The 18034-nt window shown below is 37.1% G+C and overlaps 1 protein-coding gene across 1 annotated transcript in view; it reads right to left on the reverse strand.

The window, feature by feature from the left end:
- Positions 1-342: 342 nt before the first annotated feature.
- Positions 343-18034, reverse strand: part of klhl20 (kelch-like family member 20) — a 43636-nt gene continuing 25944 nt past the window's right edge. The window contains exons 7-13 of the mRNA XM_028811323.2: positions 15949-16064; positions 14485-14668; positions 14247-14390; positions 14006-14139; positions 7547-7755; positions 7156-7262; positions 343-4075 (exon numbers count right to left, since the gene is read on the reverse strand). Coding sequence (XP_028667156.1) covers positions 3991-4075; positions 7156-7262; positions 7547-7755; positions 14006-14139; positions 14247-14390; positions 14485-14668; positions 15949-16064 — 979 coding nt within the window. The 3' untranslated portion in view covers positions 343-3990. The remainder of the gene's footprint in view (positions 4076-7155; positions 7263-7546; positions 7756-14005; positions 14140-14246; positions 14391-14484; positions 14669-15948; positions 16065-18034) is intronic.

Genomic DNA, 18034 nt, shown 5'->3' on the forward strand with positions numbered 1-18034 from the left:
TAAATACTAAATCATTATTTAAAATGCATGTAAGCAAAAGTTGGGTTTTGGAGATTGAATTGGTACAGTTTCATTCTCATTTGACACAATGTAATCCTCAAATAGACAGTGCTGAGAAATGCACAGAGCTGTTGGAAACACAAAACCTACTTGGCTTGTGCATATCTGGACACATTTTTCACTGAAGAGTTTTGAAGGGCCAAACTTGATCAATCTTTATTATACAGTATAACAGGTGATATAATTACAGAATAATTCATATCCCAACGGACTTGTTGGTTCTTGCTTCCCATCTGTATACTTTTTCATACATCTATTTTAACATATTAAACAAACAAATAATGATGTAAAACAATTTATTTACAGAATATTTATATTACACTGAACTGTTTACAAACATGAATATGCACAGACAAATAGATGCATTTGTTGTTGAACACTTTAGTATGATGTATTGTCATACTGTATTATAAGAAGGTTCTGATTCACAGCATAAGTATTCAATATTTAGTCACCTGTGTAAGTATAATTGTACATGCACTTTAGAACTACAGAGACAGCATAAGATAAGTGGAAAGTGTTGAACTAAATTAAGTGGATGTGTGGTTAAAACACTGTCTGCAAAATAAACCTAGTTCATAATTTATAATAAATGTAACAATATACAATAAATATGGTGCTGAGCCAAATCAATAAAACCTATATTATAATTCAGTTACTGGTTTAAAGACCTTCAAAAAATAAATGCAATAGTGGACAACAGATTGTATCTAAATCATCAAGTGTTAATGGGTTTTAGTGACAAAAGACACATCTAGTGAGAGAAACCACACCTGTTAGTAGACGGCCAGGTCCAAGAGGAGACACAGGGTGTGTTGCTATAAATGACATGGAGTGAAATCTAAGCCTTTGGCCCAAAGTGCTCACATACTGTCAACACATTATAAAGCTATTAGCTGTTCTTACTAAACCACAAAAGAACATTCTCAAGATTGCTTAATCTAATTCAGGCTTATGGTGGCCCAGAGCGTACTCCAGCAGCACCAGGATCAAGGCAGGAGACCCGTCTACTGTAGGCCCTAGCAATTCTTATTAAATTTAAAGCAACAAATCTAACAACTGGGTGGCACACAATCTGCAGCCCTGGAAATCAGTATCTGGCCCTGCTGGTTTTCTTTAAGTATCTTAATCAAAGGTAAACCATTTTTGCCTTTTTTATTTTACCTTGTAAAATCTGTAATGTTTAACCATGTGTGTTTTTAAATTTAAGATTGGTGCAAAAGTATGTGTTTTGTTTTTTTTTTACTTTGGAACACATTTAGTTTTTTGCGTAACCTTATGATGTGGAAATGTATACAAATGATGCACAGCTGGCTTTAAAGAGGCTTCTTTGTACCAACTCCTGGTCTCTGTTAACGGACAATTTCAAAACATGAGGTGAAACTAGAACTGAATAAAACAAAGGCTTAGCTAGCATACAGTTTGTATCAAAACACCCTTGGTCTAGGAAAAGCAACAATAATAAATATCTTTGTAAATGTATTGATGTAAAAGAGTGGTTTGTATTTCTGATTGATACAACATATCAAGCAGGGGAAAAAATAACAAAAAAAAGGATTAATTTCTGATTAAGAATAATGGTAAGACTGCACTTATCAATGCCTCTGTGAACATCAAGCAAACAAATTCAATTACGTTATAACAATCAGGCTGTTTATAGTAAGTTGACATTTAGTGTTTTAAGGTATGCATTCAAGATATTACTCAATGATTATATTATAATTTATACAGCTTATAAAAATAAAGAATGATTATTTCATGCAAGTGTGGACTAGTTTAGGCACTAAACAGGAATGGATACGGCACAGAAGAATGATTTCTTATATCTGATACTGTAACGAGAAACTGAAAACTCTACCAAAGTCATCCAAGGAAATACACCACACTTGGTTTAAATCTGGAGTCTTTTTACCAAACATGATGGTTACTAATGACCTACAGTAAACCAAGAGCTGTAAATTTAGCCAGCCAATCAGTATTTCAGTACTCTCGTAGTAGATCGAGCATTTGTATTTTCAGATGAACTAAAACAATAAAAATTAATTGATGGATTAATACAATTATTTGTAAAGATATTTGCTGCTGTTTGACAATTTTTGGGTCCATTCTTGCGTCATCATTCATATAACATAATTATTGATAATGAAGATATATAATTACCGTGAGTGTTCTTTAATTGAAAAGATAGACTTTTAATATTTCAAAGAAACTTGAACCAGTAGCTGATGTACCTCACCATGACCAGATCCTGAATCAAGCTTATAAATGTGGTATTGATGCTGACATGTGAAGAATCTTTAACAAAAATACATTTTGCAAGTATAATGACATACAAATTCAAGATAATTTCCATTTTGCATAATTGTTTCAACCAAAAGCATTTTGAAATAGCGTCTAAAATATTTTTAGGTGAAATTAACTGAAATTGAAGGATTGACAATAGAAAGGATAACGTGATTTCTTAGCACATTGTACAGTATAACATCTGTTAGACAATTTAGAAGGTGTCTGATAAATGATTATCTTTTACATTACTAGTACTGATTAGAACTCCAAATTCAAATTTTTGAAATAGTTTCAGTTATTGTTTCAAAAAAATGAAACATGTTAAGAGATTTTTCTCAAAGTGTCTAATACAGCAAATTGCAATGGAGCTACATTTTTAGACCGTTTACGTTACTATAATTCACGGGCTTAAGAGCAAATCTATTTGCCTTTTACTTTGGTCATGGTGCTAGGTTGTATCTTAATATAATGTAAATATATATTTTAAAAGAATAATTTAACAAACTTGCTTACTTAAAATTAAAATTTGTAAAACCTTTTTAAAAAGGTAATGTGCACCGTGATATCGAGATTCTTGTAAAACAAATAAAGCAAAACTAGAGGAATATCAGTTTAATGTCTCTGCTGTGATGCTCTTTGCTTATTATATTCAATCAGTGAAAGCAAAATTAACAACTCTGTATATATATTTCTTTTTACACAATTGCATATGTTGAACCCATTACATATATTCCAGAGATATGTTTAAGCATAAAAACTATTAATTAGCGGTATCTGAACAGATTTAGATTTCAAATAAAATCTTGAAGGATTATTGCAGAAGAAAAGAAGTTGCACATTTCAGGATGTTGGCAAATACATTTTGGTAAACAAGTGAAGCAATTTCCGTAAACAGCTGTCATTTAATAGCAAGAAAATGTGGTAAATCTTGTTCATTGAGACCATAATTTAAATACCTAAATGGCCAAAGTGCAAAAACCTCCTATTTTCTTACACCAAATGCTTCTCAGGGCCTGGTAGTTTCAAGCTTTTATAAATTATTATACATTTCTACATGAAGAGTTTAAGTTCCACAAAAGTGAAATCATTACTGTTCAAACAATGTTTCAGAACTGTAAACATTTTTGATGCTCCTTCAGGAGTTACTTAATGATCCATTTTAATTCACTTCAACAGGTTCAATGGATAAAATGTCTTTCCTACAATGGTATTGCATCATCTGACAGGGGAGTGCACAATTCTTCATGAGCGCACCATAACGCCAAACAGCCAGTAATGCTTACCCATTAGCCTCCTGCAAGCAGTCAACTGTTACAGTACTCAGGGTGGATATCCAAGCAAACTGGTCAACGTATTAAAAGAACCAAATATTGTGCACGCCGGGTAAATGCCATAATGCACTTGCACCCTCCAAAGAATGATGAATTTGTCTTCAGTTTCATCCTGTACAAGCATTTCAATGCAGGTGTTGAACTCCAGTGGGTACAAAATTTCAACACTCTCCCAACAATGAATATGTCTTCCACTGCAGGGATTATTTACATGTATACATAAGTGCAACTTAGGTTGGCATCATTAGCAGCTCTTGCATTTTGTGATTTTTGTCTTTACGGAGACAGAAAAAGATGCATTCAGGCACAATGGTTACCATATATGAGATTCACAATGAGTCATTTTGATAACTCCTACTCCTCCTCCAAGCCGACGATAGTTCATCCCACCGTACAGCCTAAAAATAATGAATAAAACAGAATTAATATTGCATAACTCATCATGTCAGTTTGCCACTTATTTCCTCAAACACCACTAGCATATCAGATATTAATTGTAAACTTATGTGAAAAAAGCTGGTTCATGATTTAGTAGTAGCAGAGCACACCAATGGCACATTAGTTTAACACTCCTCGTCTTCAGCAGAAGGAAAAATGTAAAATATTTAGACAATCTGAAAAACAATTCATCAAAATGCAAGATATACAGGGTAAGTCAAAATTAGATAGATAGATAGATAGATAGATAGATAGATAGATAGATAGATAGATAGACTTTATTAATCCCAAGGGGAAATTCACAACATTAACATTTGAATGGCGGAAACAATTTATTCACAAAACATAATTCAACCTGTTCGCCATCATGTTCAACATATGTGCCGTATGTGGCACATAAATTGTCCATAAAAATTGTATATACAGTGCATCTAGAAAGTATTCATAGCGCATCACTTTTTCCACATTTTGTTATGTTACAGCCTTATTCCAAAATGGATTAAATTCATTTTTTTCCTCAGAATTCTATACACAACACCCCATAATGACAACATGAAAAATGTTTACTTGAGGTTTTTGCAAATTTATTAAAAACTAGCAAAATACCTGCGCTTCGCAGCGGCGAAGTACTGCTTTAAAATTTTAAATAATAAACTGAGGGAAAATGTACCAATAATTATTTGTTAAGGATCTCTTTGTATACCACGTTGTCAGTTCGCCCCTCTGGTTGTAATATGACCAAGCTGTGCGCTGAGCTTACTCTTGAGCATGCAACGTACAGTTGGCCATGTGAAAAGCAAATCAAGAACGGCAAGACCGCATCAGCTACGGAGCTCAGCTCGGAGCGAAATGAAGTGAATGAAATGAGGTGAATGGGAGGGGAGATGATCACGTGACTCCCCCCCCCCCCCCCCCCCCTTAACTCTCCATCCCTCCACAAACACACAAAGACAGTCTCTTGGATCCCAACTCTCCTTTCGCACACTGTGCTAAACACTAAGAAACACTAAGTAGAAACACTAAAGGAAAAAAAAAACTATTCAGTAAGTAGCGCGTCTACTAAACAATAAAGGAGAAAGGACTTTAAACACTACGGGAAAAGAACGGAAAGACCGCGCCAGCTGCGGAGCTCAGCTCGGAGCGAAATGACGTGAATGAAATGAGGTGAATGGGAGGGGAGATGATCACGTGACTCCAACACCCGCCTTAACTCTACATCCTTCCACAAACACAGTCTCTCGGATCCTAACTCTCCTTTATATATATATATATATATAGATAAAAAAACTGAGAAATCACATGTACATAAGTATTCACAGCCTTTGCTCAATACTTTGTCGATGCACCTTTGGCAGCAATTACAGCCTCAAGTCTTGTTGAATGTGATGCCACAAGCTTGGCACACCTATCCTTGGCCAGTTTCGCCCATTCCTCTTTGCAGCACCTCTCAAGCTCCACCAGGTTGGATGGGAAGCATCGGTGCACAGCCATTTTACGATCTCTCCAGAGATGTTCATTCGGATTCAAGTCTGGGCTCTGGCTGGGCCACTCAAGGACATTCACAGAGTTGTCCTGAAGCCACTCCTTTGATATCTTGGCTGTGTGCTTACGGTCATTGTCTTGCTGAAAGATGAACCGTCACCCCAGTCTGAGGTCAAGAGCGCTCTGGAGCAGGTTTTCATCTAGGATGTCTCTGTACATTGCTGCAGTCATCTTTCCCTTTATCCTGACTAGTCTCCCAGTCCCTGCCGCTGAAAAACATCCCCACAGCATGATGCTGCCACCACCATGCTTCACTGCAGGGATGGTGCCAGGTTTCCTCCAAACGTGACGCCTGGCATTCACATCAAAGAGTTCAATCTTTGTCTCATCAGACCAGAGAATTTTCTAACGGTCTGAGAGTCCTTCAGGTGCCTTTTGGCAAACTCCAGGCGGGCTGCCATGTGCCTTTTACTAAAGGAGTGGATTCCGTCTGGCCACTCTACCATACAGGCCTGATTGGTGGATTGCTGCAGAGATGGTTGTCCTTCTGAAAGGTTCTCCTCTCTCCACAGAGGACCTCTGGAGCTCTGACAGAGTGGCCATCGGGTTCTTGGTCACCTCCCTGACTAAGGCCCTTCTCCCCCGATTGCTCAGTTTAGATGGCCAGCCAGCTCTAGGAAGAGTCCTAGTGGTTTCAAACTTCTTCCACTTACGGATGATGGAGGCGACTGTGCTCATTGGGCCCTTCAAAGCAGCAGAAATTTTTCTGTAACCTTTTCCAGATTTGTGCCTCGAGACAATCCTGTCTCGGAGGTCTACAGACAATTCCTTTGACTTCATGCTTGGTTTGTGCTCTGGCATGAACTGTCAACTGTGGGACCTTATAGAGACAGGTGTGTGCCTTTCCAAATCATGGATAATCAACTGAATTTACCACAGGTAGACTCCAGTTAAGCTGCAGAAACATCTCAAGGATGATCAGGGGAAACACGATGCACCTGAGCTCAATTTTGTGCTTCCTGGCAAAGGCTGTGAATACTTACGTACATGTGCTTTCTCAATGTTTTTATTTTTAATCAACTAGTAGACGCTGTGGTAGTTTTAGAATGCCCATGTCACACCAGCTCGCCGCCATGTCCTTCAGGAAGTGTTGAACCTCATCTTTCACCTCTTTGTCGGAGCAGAATCGCCTTCCGGACAAATGTTCTTTCAACTTAGGGAACAGGTGGTAGTCAATGGGTGCCAAGTCCGGACTATAGGGTGGGTGGGTGATGAAGTTCCAACCACCGATCTTTACGCTGTTCGTACGAACAGTTTCTCTACGTCCCCACCGCTTTGGAGACTTTACTTTTGGGATTGCCCTCGTGTATATATATATATATATATATATATATATATATATATATATATACACAAATAAATGTTGTTTAAACATTTTTCTGGACTGTGATACTGTATTACAGTGTCAAATGTCACAGACAACACGTATAAAATATCTTGTGTATTCAGAAAGGTTGTGTGTGTCTATTTCAGACAGTAGATGACAATAATTTAGTACCTCCATGTGTTGGCATCAGGATCATATACTTCAATTGTCTTTAAGTATGTTGTCCCATCAAAACCTCCGACTGCCATCAACTGGCCATTTACTACAGCTAATCCAACCTATAGCACAAGTAAAATAAATATATTAATGCATGCATCATCAATTCATACTGCTTTTACAACTCATAAATACAAAATTGTACTTGAAAGACTATTCCCTTCATAAACTGTGAATTCATTTTGTTAGCAGAGACAGATTTTTGGAGATTTCCAAGCTACAGAACCCCATATTACAAAGGTACAGGTAACCATTTTAATGTGTCAAAATGCAGAGTTAGTTGGAATAAACTATTGTTGACTTTTTCAAGCAGAAGTACAGTATGTCAAGTTCCAGTCAGACTCACCCCACTTCTTCTCGATGTCATGGCTACTACAGGAGACCACTGATTGGACCTAGGGTTGTATCTTTCTGCACTGCTGAGTTCTGTGGTGTCATCACGCCCTCCCACTGAATAGATCATGTCTTGATACACAGCACAACCAAGATGCTTGCGTCGTGTTCCCATAGGAGCAACCGTATGCCAGCGGTTCTCCTGTGGATTATAGCGCTCAACTGAAAAGAAAAGAAAAATGAGTGATAACATGGCATTATAGGTCATTTTCTGGTTCACCTGATACACTGTAAGATGGAAAGTGCTGCCATTTTAATAGGTTTAAAAATGTATAGCACTTTGTGTGGCAAAATAATCTTAGTTGCCATAAAATGAATACAGTTCTTAGTATTACAAAGAAAACAAAACTTTTACAAACAATAATAACTTAGAAAAATGTACATTTGTCACTGGGTCTGAACAATGGCATTCATGGTGTTAATTCTGTGTTATCACGCATTCTTCTTGTGGCACAGGTTTAAAAATGTTCTCTTAAAGACTTTATGTACATCCACTCATGCACACAAAATTGTTACTTTTCTCAGGGGTCTCCAAGAGAATGTGAAGACTCCAAACTGCGGCTAGTCTATGTTTTGAAAGTCTTCAGCATTCTACAATGAACCCACTATCTTGGTAGGTTGTACAAAAGATCTGTGTGAAGAAATACTTCTTAACATTGCTGGAAAACGAACTAGGGTCTAGGACAGGTGTGTGTCGCCATGCTGCTTTTTCCTTCTATTCATTTGCTGCATTGGTACTGTAGTGCAACTCATCTTGAAATCAAGATAGAAATACGACAAAGGCAGCATAAACAGTGAATTTCCAGTCAATTCGGATCCAAGCATTCAAATAAAGGTCACATTCAAGTTACACATGTCTATCAGATTTAGTATTGCATTCAAAATTGGTCTAAACCCGATCTGAAAAGCTCAGATTCCATGTGTTTTTTTGCTGTTCATACAAATCCAAAAATAATCGTGTCACATAAGCATGAAAAAAATTGGAATTGAGCTACAGTGTGAATGGAGCCCAAAATTCACTTTTGTGTAAAATCTATCCTTAACCAGCTTCCACCTGTGTCTCATGGTTTAGAAAGAAGAACTCATTCGGTAATAGCTGGCAGCCACTCTACTTTCATACTTTAAACACTTGTATCGTCCATTCATTTTGCAAACTGCTTTTTCCAGCTTATGGATATTGGGAGCTGCTGCACATCAAAGCAAAAGCGAGTACAAAAAGGGCACTAAAGGCTGATTTATATTTCTGCATCGAGCCTACACCATAAGTATGCCAATGCCCATGTAGCCTATGTCGTAGCATGACATGCGCCTTCTCAAAAAACGTGACTACCCGTCACACCTAGCCACAAACCTTAGGCAGACCCCTATGACTCAAGCTCATCAGTTTAGTAACTAAGTATTTCCTGAAACATGTTTCTATTTGTCTTCCGGTTTGAATGTTGCCGAATGTATGAAAAAGTGGAAAAACATGAGGGACAAGTATGTTCACTTAAGGAAGAAAATGTGTAGCAAGAGGAGTGGTGATGCTGGAGTGTAAGAACTTCCTGTATTTTAATGGATTATTCACTTTTCTTGTGTGATACAAACACTGCCAACTAGCGTTTAGGCAATGTGCCTGCGGTGTGACACAGAAGTATAAACAGCTCCTGACGGCACAGCCTCTGCAGATAGCTACAGCCAGAAGTATAATCTATCCTTTGAACTCTGGACAGGGTGCCCAATAATCACAAGGCACACTAAACTCTTACTGGGCCAATAAAGGCATCACTTAACCCAATATATGCTACCAGTTAAAGGTTTGGGGTCACCCAGAAGTTTTTATGCTTTTGATAGAAACTGATGTTTTTCTTCTTTTTTTTTGTTTGTTTTTTAAATCAGGATATCATTGAATTTCTATTTTGAAGTTAAAACTAATTTTAGAAATGTCAGTATCCTGCAGCCCAACTGAAGAGGAAAACAGGTTTTAGAGGTGCTAATGCAATTAGAAAGGTTTCTCAAATAACCAATCAGCATGTAAACGTGACTAAATTAAGTATAAGCTAAGGGAGTTTACCATTAGAACACAGAAGGGACTGCTGTTGAAAAAGGAAATTTGCAGCCATATGTGAATAATAAATTAAAAATCAGTATTTTCAGCAGTAATAGCCATTAGAAACACTGGTAATGCCTTGGCTATATTTTGCAATTTATTTAATGGTATCTTTATATATATATATATATATATATATATATATATATATATATATATATAAAAAACATTCAATTTCTATCAAAAACTTCAACATTTCTGGGTGACAACAAACTTTTGACCATTAGTGTCTGTCTGTGAGATATGGATGAAAAACCCATGAAGATACTAGGAGAACATACAAGTTTCATATCAGTAGTTACCAGGTCACGTCACCTCTTAGCTTACACAGAAAAAGAAAAATCAAATGCATTAATCTGCCTTCTTAGTTTTTTCCACCACAATCCTCAAAACAGCCAATTTGTTGTTTTTCAGACTTCCTCTATTTTTATTATGTACTTTTTGCACTAAAACTTCACACAATATTTCAGATTAGTGTGTGTTCTGATGTATAACCCAACATCGCATTAGCCTTTTTAAGATGTCTATATTGTGTATAGTAATGAACTGTGATGAGCCCAAACGAACATCCCAGGCTTTCTCATAGATCATACTTTATATCTTAGTAAAGTATTAAATGTAATTCTACATACACTAACTATATGAAAAACAACCCATTCATTCACATCAAACTTCAATTGCTATCTATCTGTCGGTTTTCAAATTATATCCAGGTGTGCTTTTAATAATTATAAATAAAGACCCTGGGGCCTACCCTAGTCACAGGTGTTTCTCTCCCAACCAACTTATGCTTTTAACTGTACATCTGCCTTCATAAAGCAAACCATTATTTTCCAATTTATCGATTTTGGGGTTGGTAAATTATTGGAAGGTAGCTAGAATGTATGCATATTAGATGGAGTTAATTTAGTATTTTCTTTTTTGGATTTTTTTTTTTTTTTATTTCATTATCATTACTCAAATTTCCCCTAGCTTTTCCAGGTGGTCTGGCAATTTTAAGTCATTATTTAGTAATAAATGTGCCGGTATGTGTGACACTGAAGCAGCAACATCTTTTTAGTCTTCAGCTGGTTTGCCCTTGTGTAGATTCCACTCATCATTAATGGTCATTATTATACAATTAAAGGTGGGAACTTCACAATGTATTAATAGGTAAATGACAAAAGACAATTAAGTTTTGGATGGTATGGCAAAATACAGATCTTTTTAAACCCGTTATAAATGTAAATCTCAGACTACTGCACATTTCCAAATGCAGAATAAAAGGGAAAAAGGCTAACTAAACAATGAGATCAATTAGAGGTACAATAAGTCAATTATTGTGAAACTGGTAGGAAAAAAAACCCTGTAACTATAAGGAGTCCCTACAGCTGAACGTCTGTGCCAGCAATCTAGGGTTTCAAACCAAAAAAAAAGGTTTTTTTTGTTTAGCATCATTCGCAAACTTACCCAGCTGTTAGTTATTTTTTACACTTCATTGATCCCAAGAGCCTCCACATTTAACATCACGTAATGTAGTAACTTTCTTAAACCAGCATTTATGAAATATGACAGAAATATGGTATTTTCTGAGCTAAAGGAAGTTCTGTACATAATTTCTCACTGGTTTTAATCTCAACAAACTCTCATGGGACCGCATCAAAATCTTTAAAAAAAAAATAAAGATGAATTCTACATTTAGCGCTATGATCAAAAATGTATGCTACTGCATCATAAAATTTTACAATATTTATAAAACACAACCTTTCCTCATATTTACTGGTCATTAATATTACAGCACTGGATATGGCATGTGTTAACTTTAATATTTGTTTTTATTTATTAACCCATGGTAAACATTAAGCTAAATGGGTAAGCCAAACAAATAACATTTTCTGTATGTCACCTGGGCTCCTCTGTCTCATGCACAGCACACTTCTAGCACCCAACTGTATTTAATCGGGTATTCTATATATTAAAAAAGACATTCTCCCACTGTCAAAATGGTGTGTGTTTCACTGGCTATTTACACTTCTTAAAGCAGAAGCCCCTAAGGTTCACCAGACTTAGGAGACTACAATAGTTCTATTGATGAAAAGGTCAAATTTATTAAGAATTGTTGATAACTTTGGAGTCCTGAATTCTGTCACATTAGAAAAACATTTTGGACTAGATCTCATGGTCTGCTGGACCATATAGATGCACAGAACTAAAGACTATTTGAAAATATCTGTGAAAATGTTGTGCAAGCATTTGTTAACAGACTACTAAATTCCTGTTACTTATGTGGCTAAACACATGGTGTTGGATATACAGGTGCTGGTCATAAAATTAGAATATCATGACAAAGTTGATTTATTTCAGTAATTCCATTCAAAAAGTGAAACTTGTATATTAGATTCATTCATTACACACAGACTGATGTATTTCAAATGTTTATTTCTTTTAATGTTGATGATGATAACTGACAACTAATGAAAGTCCCAAATTCAGTATCTCGGAAAATTAGAATATCAATTAAGACCAATGCAAAAAAAGGATTTTTAGAAATGTTGGCCAACTGAAAGGTATGAACATGAAAAGTATGAGCATGTACAGCACTCAATATTTAGTTGGGGCTCCTTTGGCCTGGATTACTGCAGCAATGCGGTGTAGCATGGAGTCGATCAGTCTGTGGCACTGCTCAGGTGTTGTGAGAGCCCATGTTGCTCTGATAGTGGCCTTCAGCTCTTCTGAATTGTTGGGTCTGGCGTATTGCATCTTCCTCTTCACAATACCCCATAGATTTTCTATGGGGTTAAGGTCAGGCGAGTTTGCTGGCCAATCAAGAACAGGGATACCATGGTCCTTAAACCAGCTACTGGTAGCTTTGGCACTGTGTGCAGGTGCCAGGTCCAGTTGGAAAATGAAATCTGCATCTCCATAAAGTTCGTCAGCAGCAGGAAGCATGAAGTGCTCTAAAACTTCCTGGTAGACGGCTGCGTTGATCTTGGACCTCAGAAAACACAATGGACCAACACCAGCAGATGACATGGCACCCCAAACCATCACTGACTGTGGAAACTTTACACTGGACCTCACGCAACGTGGATTCTGTGCCTCTCCTCTCTTCCTCCAGACTCTGGGACCTTCATTTCCAAAGGAAATGCAAAATTTACTTTCATCAGAGAACATAACTTTGGACCACTCAGCAGCAGTCCAAAGGCGAGACGCTTCTGACGCTGTCTCTTGTTCAAGAGTGGCTTGACACAAGGAATGCAACAGCTGAAACCCATGTCTTGCATACGTCTGTGCATGGTGGTTCTTGAAGCACTGACTCCAGCTGCAGTCCACTCTTTGTGAATCTCCCCCACAGTTTTGAATGGGTTTTGTTTCACAATCCTCTCCAGGGTGCGGTTATCCCTATTGCTTGTACACTTTTTTCTACCACATCTTGTCCTTCCGTTCGCCTCTCTATTAATGTGCTTGGACACAGAGCTCTGTGAACAGCCAGCATCTTTAGCAATGACCTTTTGTGTCTTGCCCTCCTTGTGCAAGGTGTCAATGGTCATCTTTTGGACAACTGTCAAGTCAGCAGTCTTCCCCATGATTGAGTAGCCTACAGAACTAGACTTAGAGGCCATTTAAAGGCTTTTGCAGGTGTTTTGAGTTAATTAGCTGATTAGAGTGTGGCACCAGGTGTCTTCAATATTGAACCTTTTCACAATATTCTAATTTTCCGAGATACTGAATTTGGGACTTTCATTAGTTGTCAGTTATAATCATCAAAATTAAAAGAAATAAACATTTGAAATACATCAGTCTGCGTGTAATGAATGAATCTAATATACAAGTTTCACTTTTTGAATGGAATTACTGAAATAAATCAACTTTGTCATGATATTCTAATTTTATGACCAGCACCTGTATTGTGCATTAATGAATGTTTACCTGTATTTTTTAGTTCTGAAATACCTTACTGTACAGCAGTTTAAAACATCACCTCAGGTACATTGGTTGGTGGAGACTGGGGAGGCTGATGCATGGTCTTCATTTGTTTTGATAAGTTGTTTAACCCATTACGTCCATAGTTCTTTTACAACACTCTATAAACAGTCTCAGAAATATTCCTTTAGGGAAATAGTGTTCCTCTCAGCATACCCTAAGACATTAGTCAGAACTACTAATACATAATGTGTGAAATTAATATATACCATGACTGTGAAAAAGTAACTTTGACTTGAAAAATACCAAACTTATCCTTTAATGAACTTTTTCATTAGCTGTTTCCACATCTGCATTTTAACCAACACATTAAACATTTCTAATGTGATTATACTACAAAAATGTATCCTGAAATCATACCTGTGTTGAGAGGTGAAGTCCCATCAGAACCTCCTACTGCATACAGGAATCCACCCAGTACTGCAACTGCTACTCCTAAACGTCTGGTACTCATGGAAGCAACACGTGTCCATTTATTCTCCTTTGGGTCATATCTTGACATAGTAAGACAAATATATTATATTAAATGAAGTTAATAACACATGCAAGTAAACACAAAAGCAATGTAAACATTTCAGACCCATTGTTTATATAATCTCACCTTTCTACAATGTTAAGACAGGATACCCCATCCTGTCCACCCACTGCATACAGATATCCTCCAAGGACCGCTACTCCAACACTGGTCCTGCAGGTGCTAGTAGGAGCAACATCACTACTCCACTGATTTGTCTTGGGGTCATATCTTAAAACAAAAATGAAAGTAAATTTCACTGTGATAGTGTCAGCCTAAATCATCTGCAATATAAAACAGATTACATATAAAAAGGAAAAATCACCGTTCTACACTGTTGAGGTATGAGGAGCCATCATGACCTCCTACTGCATACAAAAGGTCATCTAGAACGCTGACTCCTACTCCACAGCGCCTCTTACTCATAGAAGCCACCATTCTCCACTCATTTGTTTGGGGGTCATAACGTTCAACACTAGATATTGCATCTCCACTGCACCAACCACCAACTGAAAGTAGTATAAAATAAATAAGGTATTTTTAATGCTGAGAAAGTAATACAAGTTTTAACTTATTTTTCAAACCCAGTAAACTACTGACAATATTATATTTTATTTGGTTTGCTACACAGAGTAAAAAAACATTTTTAGAAATAAACCTTTCTTGAATATATATGCCACCCTCCAAAACGAATCACATGCATTTGACAGGATTAACAGAAAACAGGTCTGAGGCTAGATGGATAAATAATGCATGTATTTACTTTAAAAGTGGGTCATAAGGGCAGGCAAGCACAGCATATTTTAGCAGCATCAGGAGCAAAATCCCAGTCCATTACAGGGTACACTCTCACATGTCAATTTAGTGTCACCCATTAGCCTAACATATAGGTCTTCACAGCATGCAAATAAAACTGGGGCACACCAAGAAAAAAACATGTAGACATAGAGAGAGACACACCATACAATCTCCTCCTAGACTGAGGACAACCATTATTCAAAGATAGTGTTTTCAGCCTGTGATTTAGCAAAACTTACTAGTGTTCCACCATTAAATAGTAAGGCATATGTAAAGTTTTGTCTGTGTGCAATGTTATCAACTCATTCAATTTATTTTCGATTGTTAAGCTGCATGAAGAAAAAAACTACCCTATGTGCAATTTCTCCCTTCTCTGAGAAAGTTATAACTTCTTTTTTTGCATAAAATATAATTCCAAAAAGGGCGGCACGGTGGCACAGTGGTAGCGCTGCTGCGTCGCAGTAAGGAGACCTGGGTTCACTTCCCGGGTCCTCCCTGCGTGGAGTTTGCATGTTCTTCCCATGTCTACGTGGGTTTCCTCCTGGTGCTCTGGTTTCCTCCCACAGTCCAAAGACATACAGGTTAGGTGGATTGGCGGTCCTAAATTGTCCCTAGTGTGTGCACCCTGCGGTGGGCTGGCGCCCTGCCCGGGGTTTGTTTCCTGCCTTGTGCCCTGTGTTGGCTGGGATTGGCTCCAGCAGTCCCCCGTGACCCTGTAGTTAGGATATAGTGGGTTGAATAATGGATGGATGGATGGATGGATAATTCCAAAAAAGTCTATAAACATGCAGTCTTCAAAATGCATTTAATTGCTGGAAAATGCACCAGAGATCTCTAAAAATGTTACTGGCTTCTAACTACTGTTTTTTAAACTGTACAGCCTCTAAATATGTTACCACAAGAAGTATGGAAAGAAAAGATGTCTAACATAAATAAACAATCAATTTATTGGTTTCCCATGTATTAAGTTTGCAAGAGACTAAACTCTCACCAGCAAAAAGAACCTCTCCACATCGAATTGGTTTTCGTGGACGAGTTCTAGGTCCTTGCATTAGTGGACGTTCTTGAGGTAACAACAGGTAGTTTTTGGCTTCATCCACAAGGTCTCTGTTTAAAAAAAAATGAAGGCACTGTTAATAAATTAATACATGAAATACAGTGTAAACCCCTGTTTTCTGCAAGACCAATACAGCTATAATTAAAAACTAATTTTAATTTACCAATCATTCAGACTAATTTTCAATATTAGCATGAAGTCTAACAAAACAAGTATGAACATAACATAAGGTGACCATCCTTAAACAACAGTTTTTGAGTGCACAAAAGATTAATAACAACACCTGCTTGAAGCCTGCCCTCCAAGCTTCTTAAAAAAACAACTGTACAAAACAAGTTAACTGATAATCTGTTTAAAAATGAGGACAGTAAACATTTTAGTAGTCTACATTTCTAGATAAATAATAACATCTATATAAATATGTAAAAAAATCTTGTTATAAGAAATAAATTATCACAGGGTCTACATTAAAGCATTGCATAAATATCACCACTATCAACACTGAAAACTATTTTAAATTAATAGTGAGCACTCTATGAATGCAAAACAGCTCCACCGAGGGAAAAAAAAAACAACCATTAAGTTTAAGCACCATATTCTTTATTTTCTCCAGGAATTTCTCCAGGAATTAATGTAATCTTTAAAAGTATCCTTTCTGAGTCCTGTTATCTTTTCTCCTCCTGTCTTCCAACTGACATTTCAGGAAAGTACTATTTGCTGTCCCTTCAAAATAATTTCTTAATTTAGACAACAGGTCATTAGCTGTACGGGAGACTTGACAGGGTTAGGGACTAACTCAGAATCCTCTCAAATGTCCCTAGGCCTGGGACAATAGCATATTAAACCCTAATGGTCACCTGTTCCCGTAGAAACTACTTTGAGTTGTGATGGGCTCATTTGGGATCAGGTTACTCTTGCACAACAGAGAAATAGGATTTTGGACTGCTTTATAAAAGACCCTATTAGCTCTTCAAAATAAGTTCCAGAAGAATACTCCTGCTGCATGTAGTGTAAAATGAGTATTGTGTTTGAAAGAGTGTGTGTTAAATTCTTAATCTTTTGTCAGGATAGAGAAAAATATTGGCACTTTAATTATGCAAAAGATTGCAAACTAATACTAATTTCTGTTCCATACTTGCTTACAGTTTACTTGCATCAGCTGGGGAAAGGCAAGTCTCAGTTTCTGCTGTGAAGAGGAGACTTTGTCCAGTCTGTAGTAGTCTACAGCTGGCATTTCAAGGACCAGGCAAGCCTCAATTTCTTATTTTGTCCTTTAAGGAATGGTTTTGTTACTGCCACTCGCCCTGTCAAACCTACAGCACAAAGTCTCCTCTTCACAAAAGAAACTGAGACTGGCTTTTTTTCAACGGTACATATCACGCAAGCAGGTGACCCTCAGAAACTTGTCTTCTGATTGGGTTGTGACTTTTGGCCTGCCAGATCTCTTCCTATTAGTTTCTTCCATTTTCCAATTGCCTATGGATTGTGTAGGACACCATAATCACAGACACTTTTTTTTTTTTGCAGTTTCTCAATACTGTACAAAAGGCCTAGTCCTCTAAGGGTAATAATGCTCCATCTCATTTGCTGATTGTTGTTTTCTTTCTATACTTTCTATTCTATTCTATTCTAATTTTCTATAGTGTAATGTTGTCCAGGTAGTAGTTCAGAAGGTGTAATAACACAGTCTGTTCCAGCTCTGCTTTTAAGACAGACAGAGGGTGTTTAAGTAATCAACAAAAGTTGAGACACCTGAGAAAATTGTTTGTTTCAACTTACAAGGCTTAATTTGCATTAAATGCTGCAGAACATCTGTAGGTTGTGTGTGTGTGTGTGTGTGTGTGTGTGTGTGTGTGTGTGTGTGTGTGTAGTGGTGCCAAATAAAGTGAAATAAAGAGCTCCAAGACTTTTCTTAGGACTGCATGCAGAGTAGAGATTTAAGTAGAATATTTTGAGTTCAAGCAAAGAAAGAGTAAGAGGTGACATGACAAAACTGATGAAAATTATAAAAAAACTGATT

The sequence above is a fragment of the Erpetoichthys calabaricus genome, chromosome 10 (assembly GCF_900747795.2).
Source record: "Erpetoichthys calabaricus chromosome 10, fErpCal1.3, whole genome shotgun sequence".
Lineage (NCBI taxonomy): Eukaryota > Metazoa > Chordata > Cladistia > Polypteriformes > Polypteridae > Erpetoichthys > Erpetoichthys calabaricus.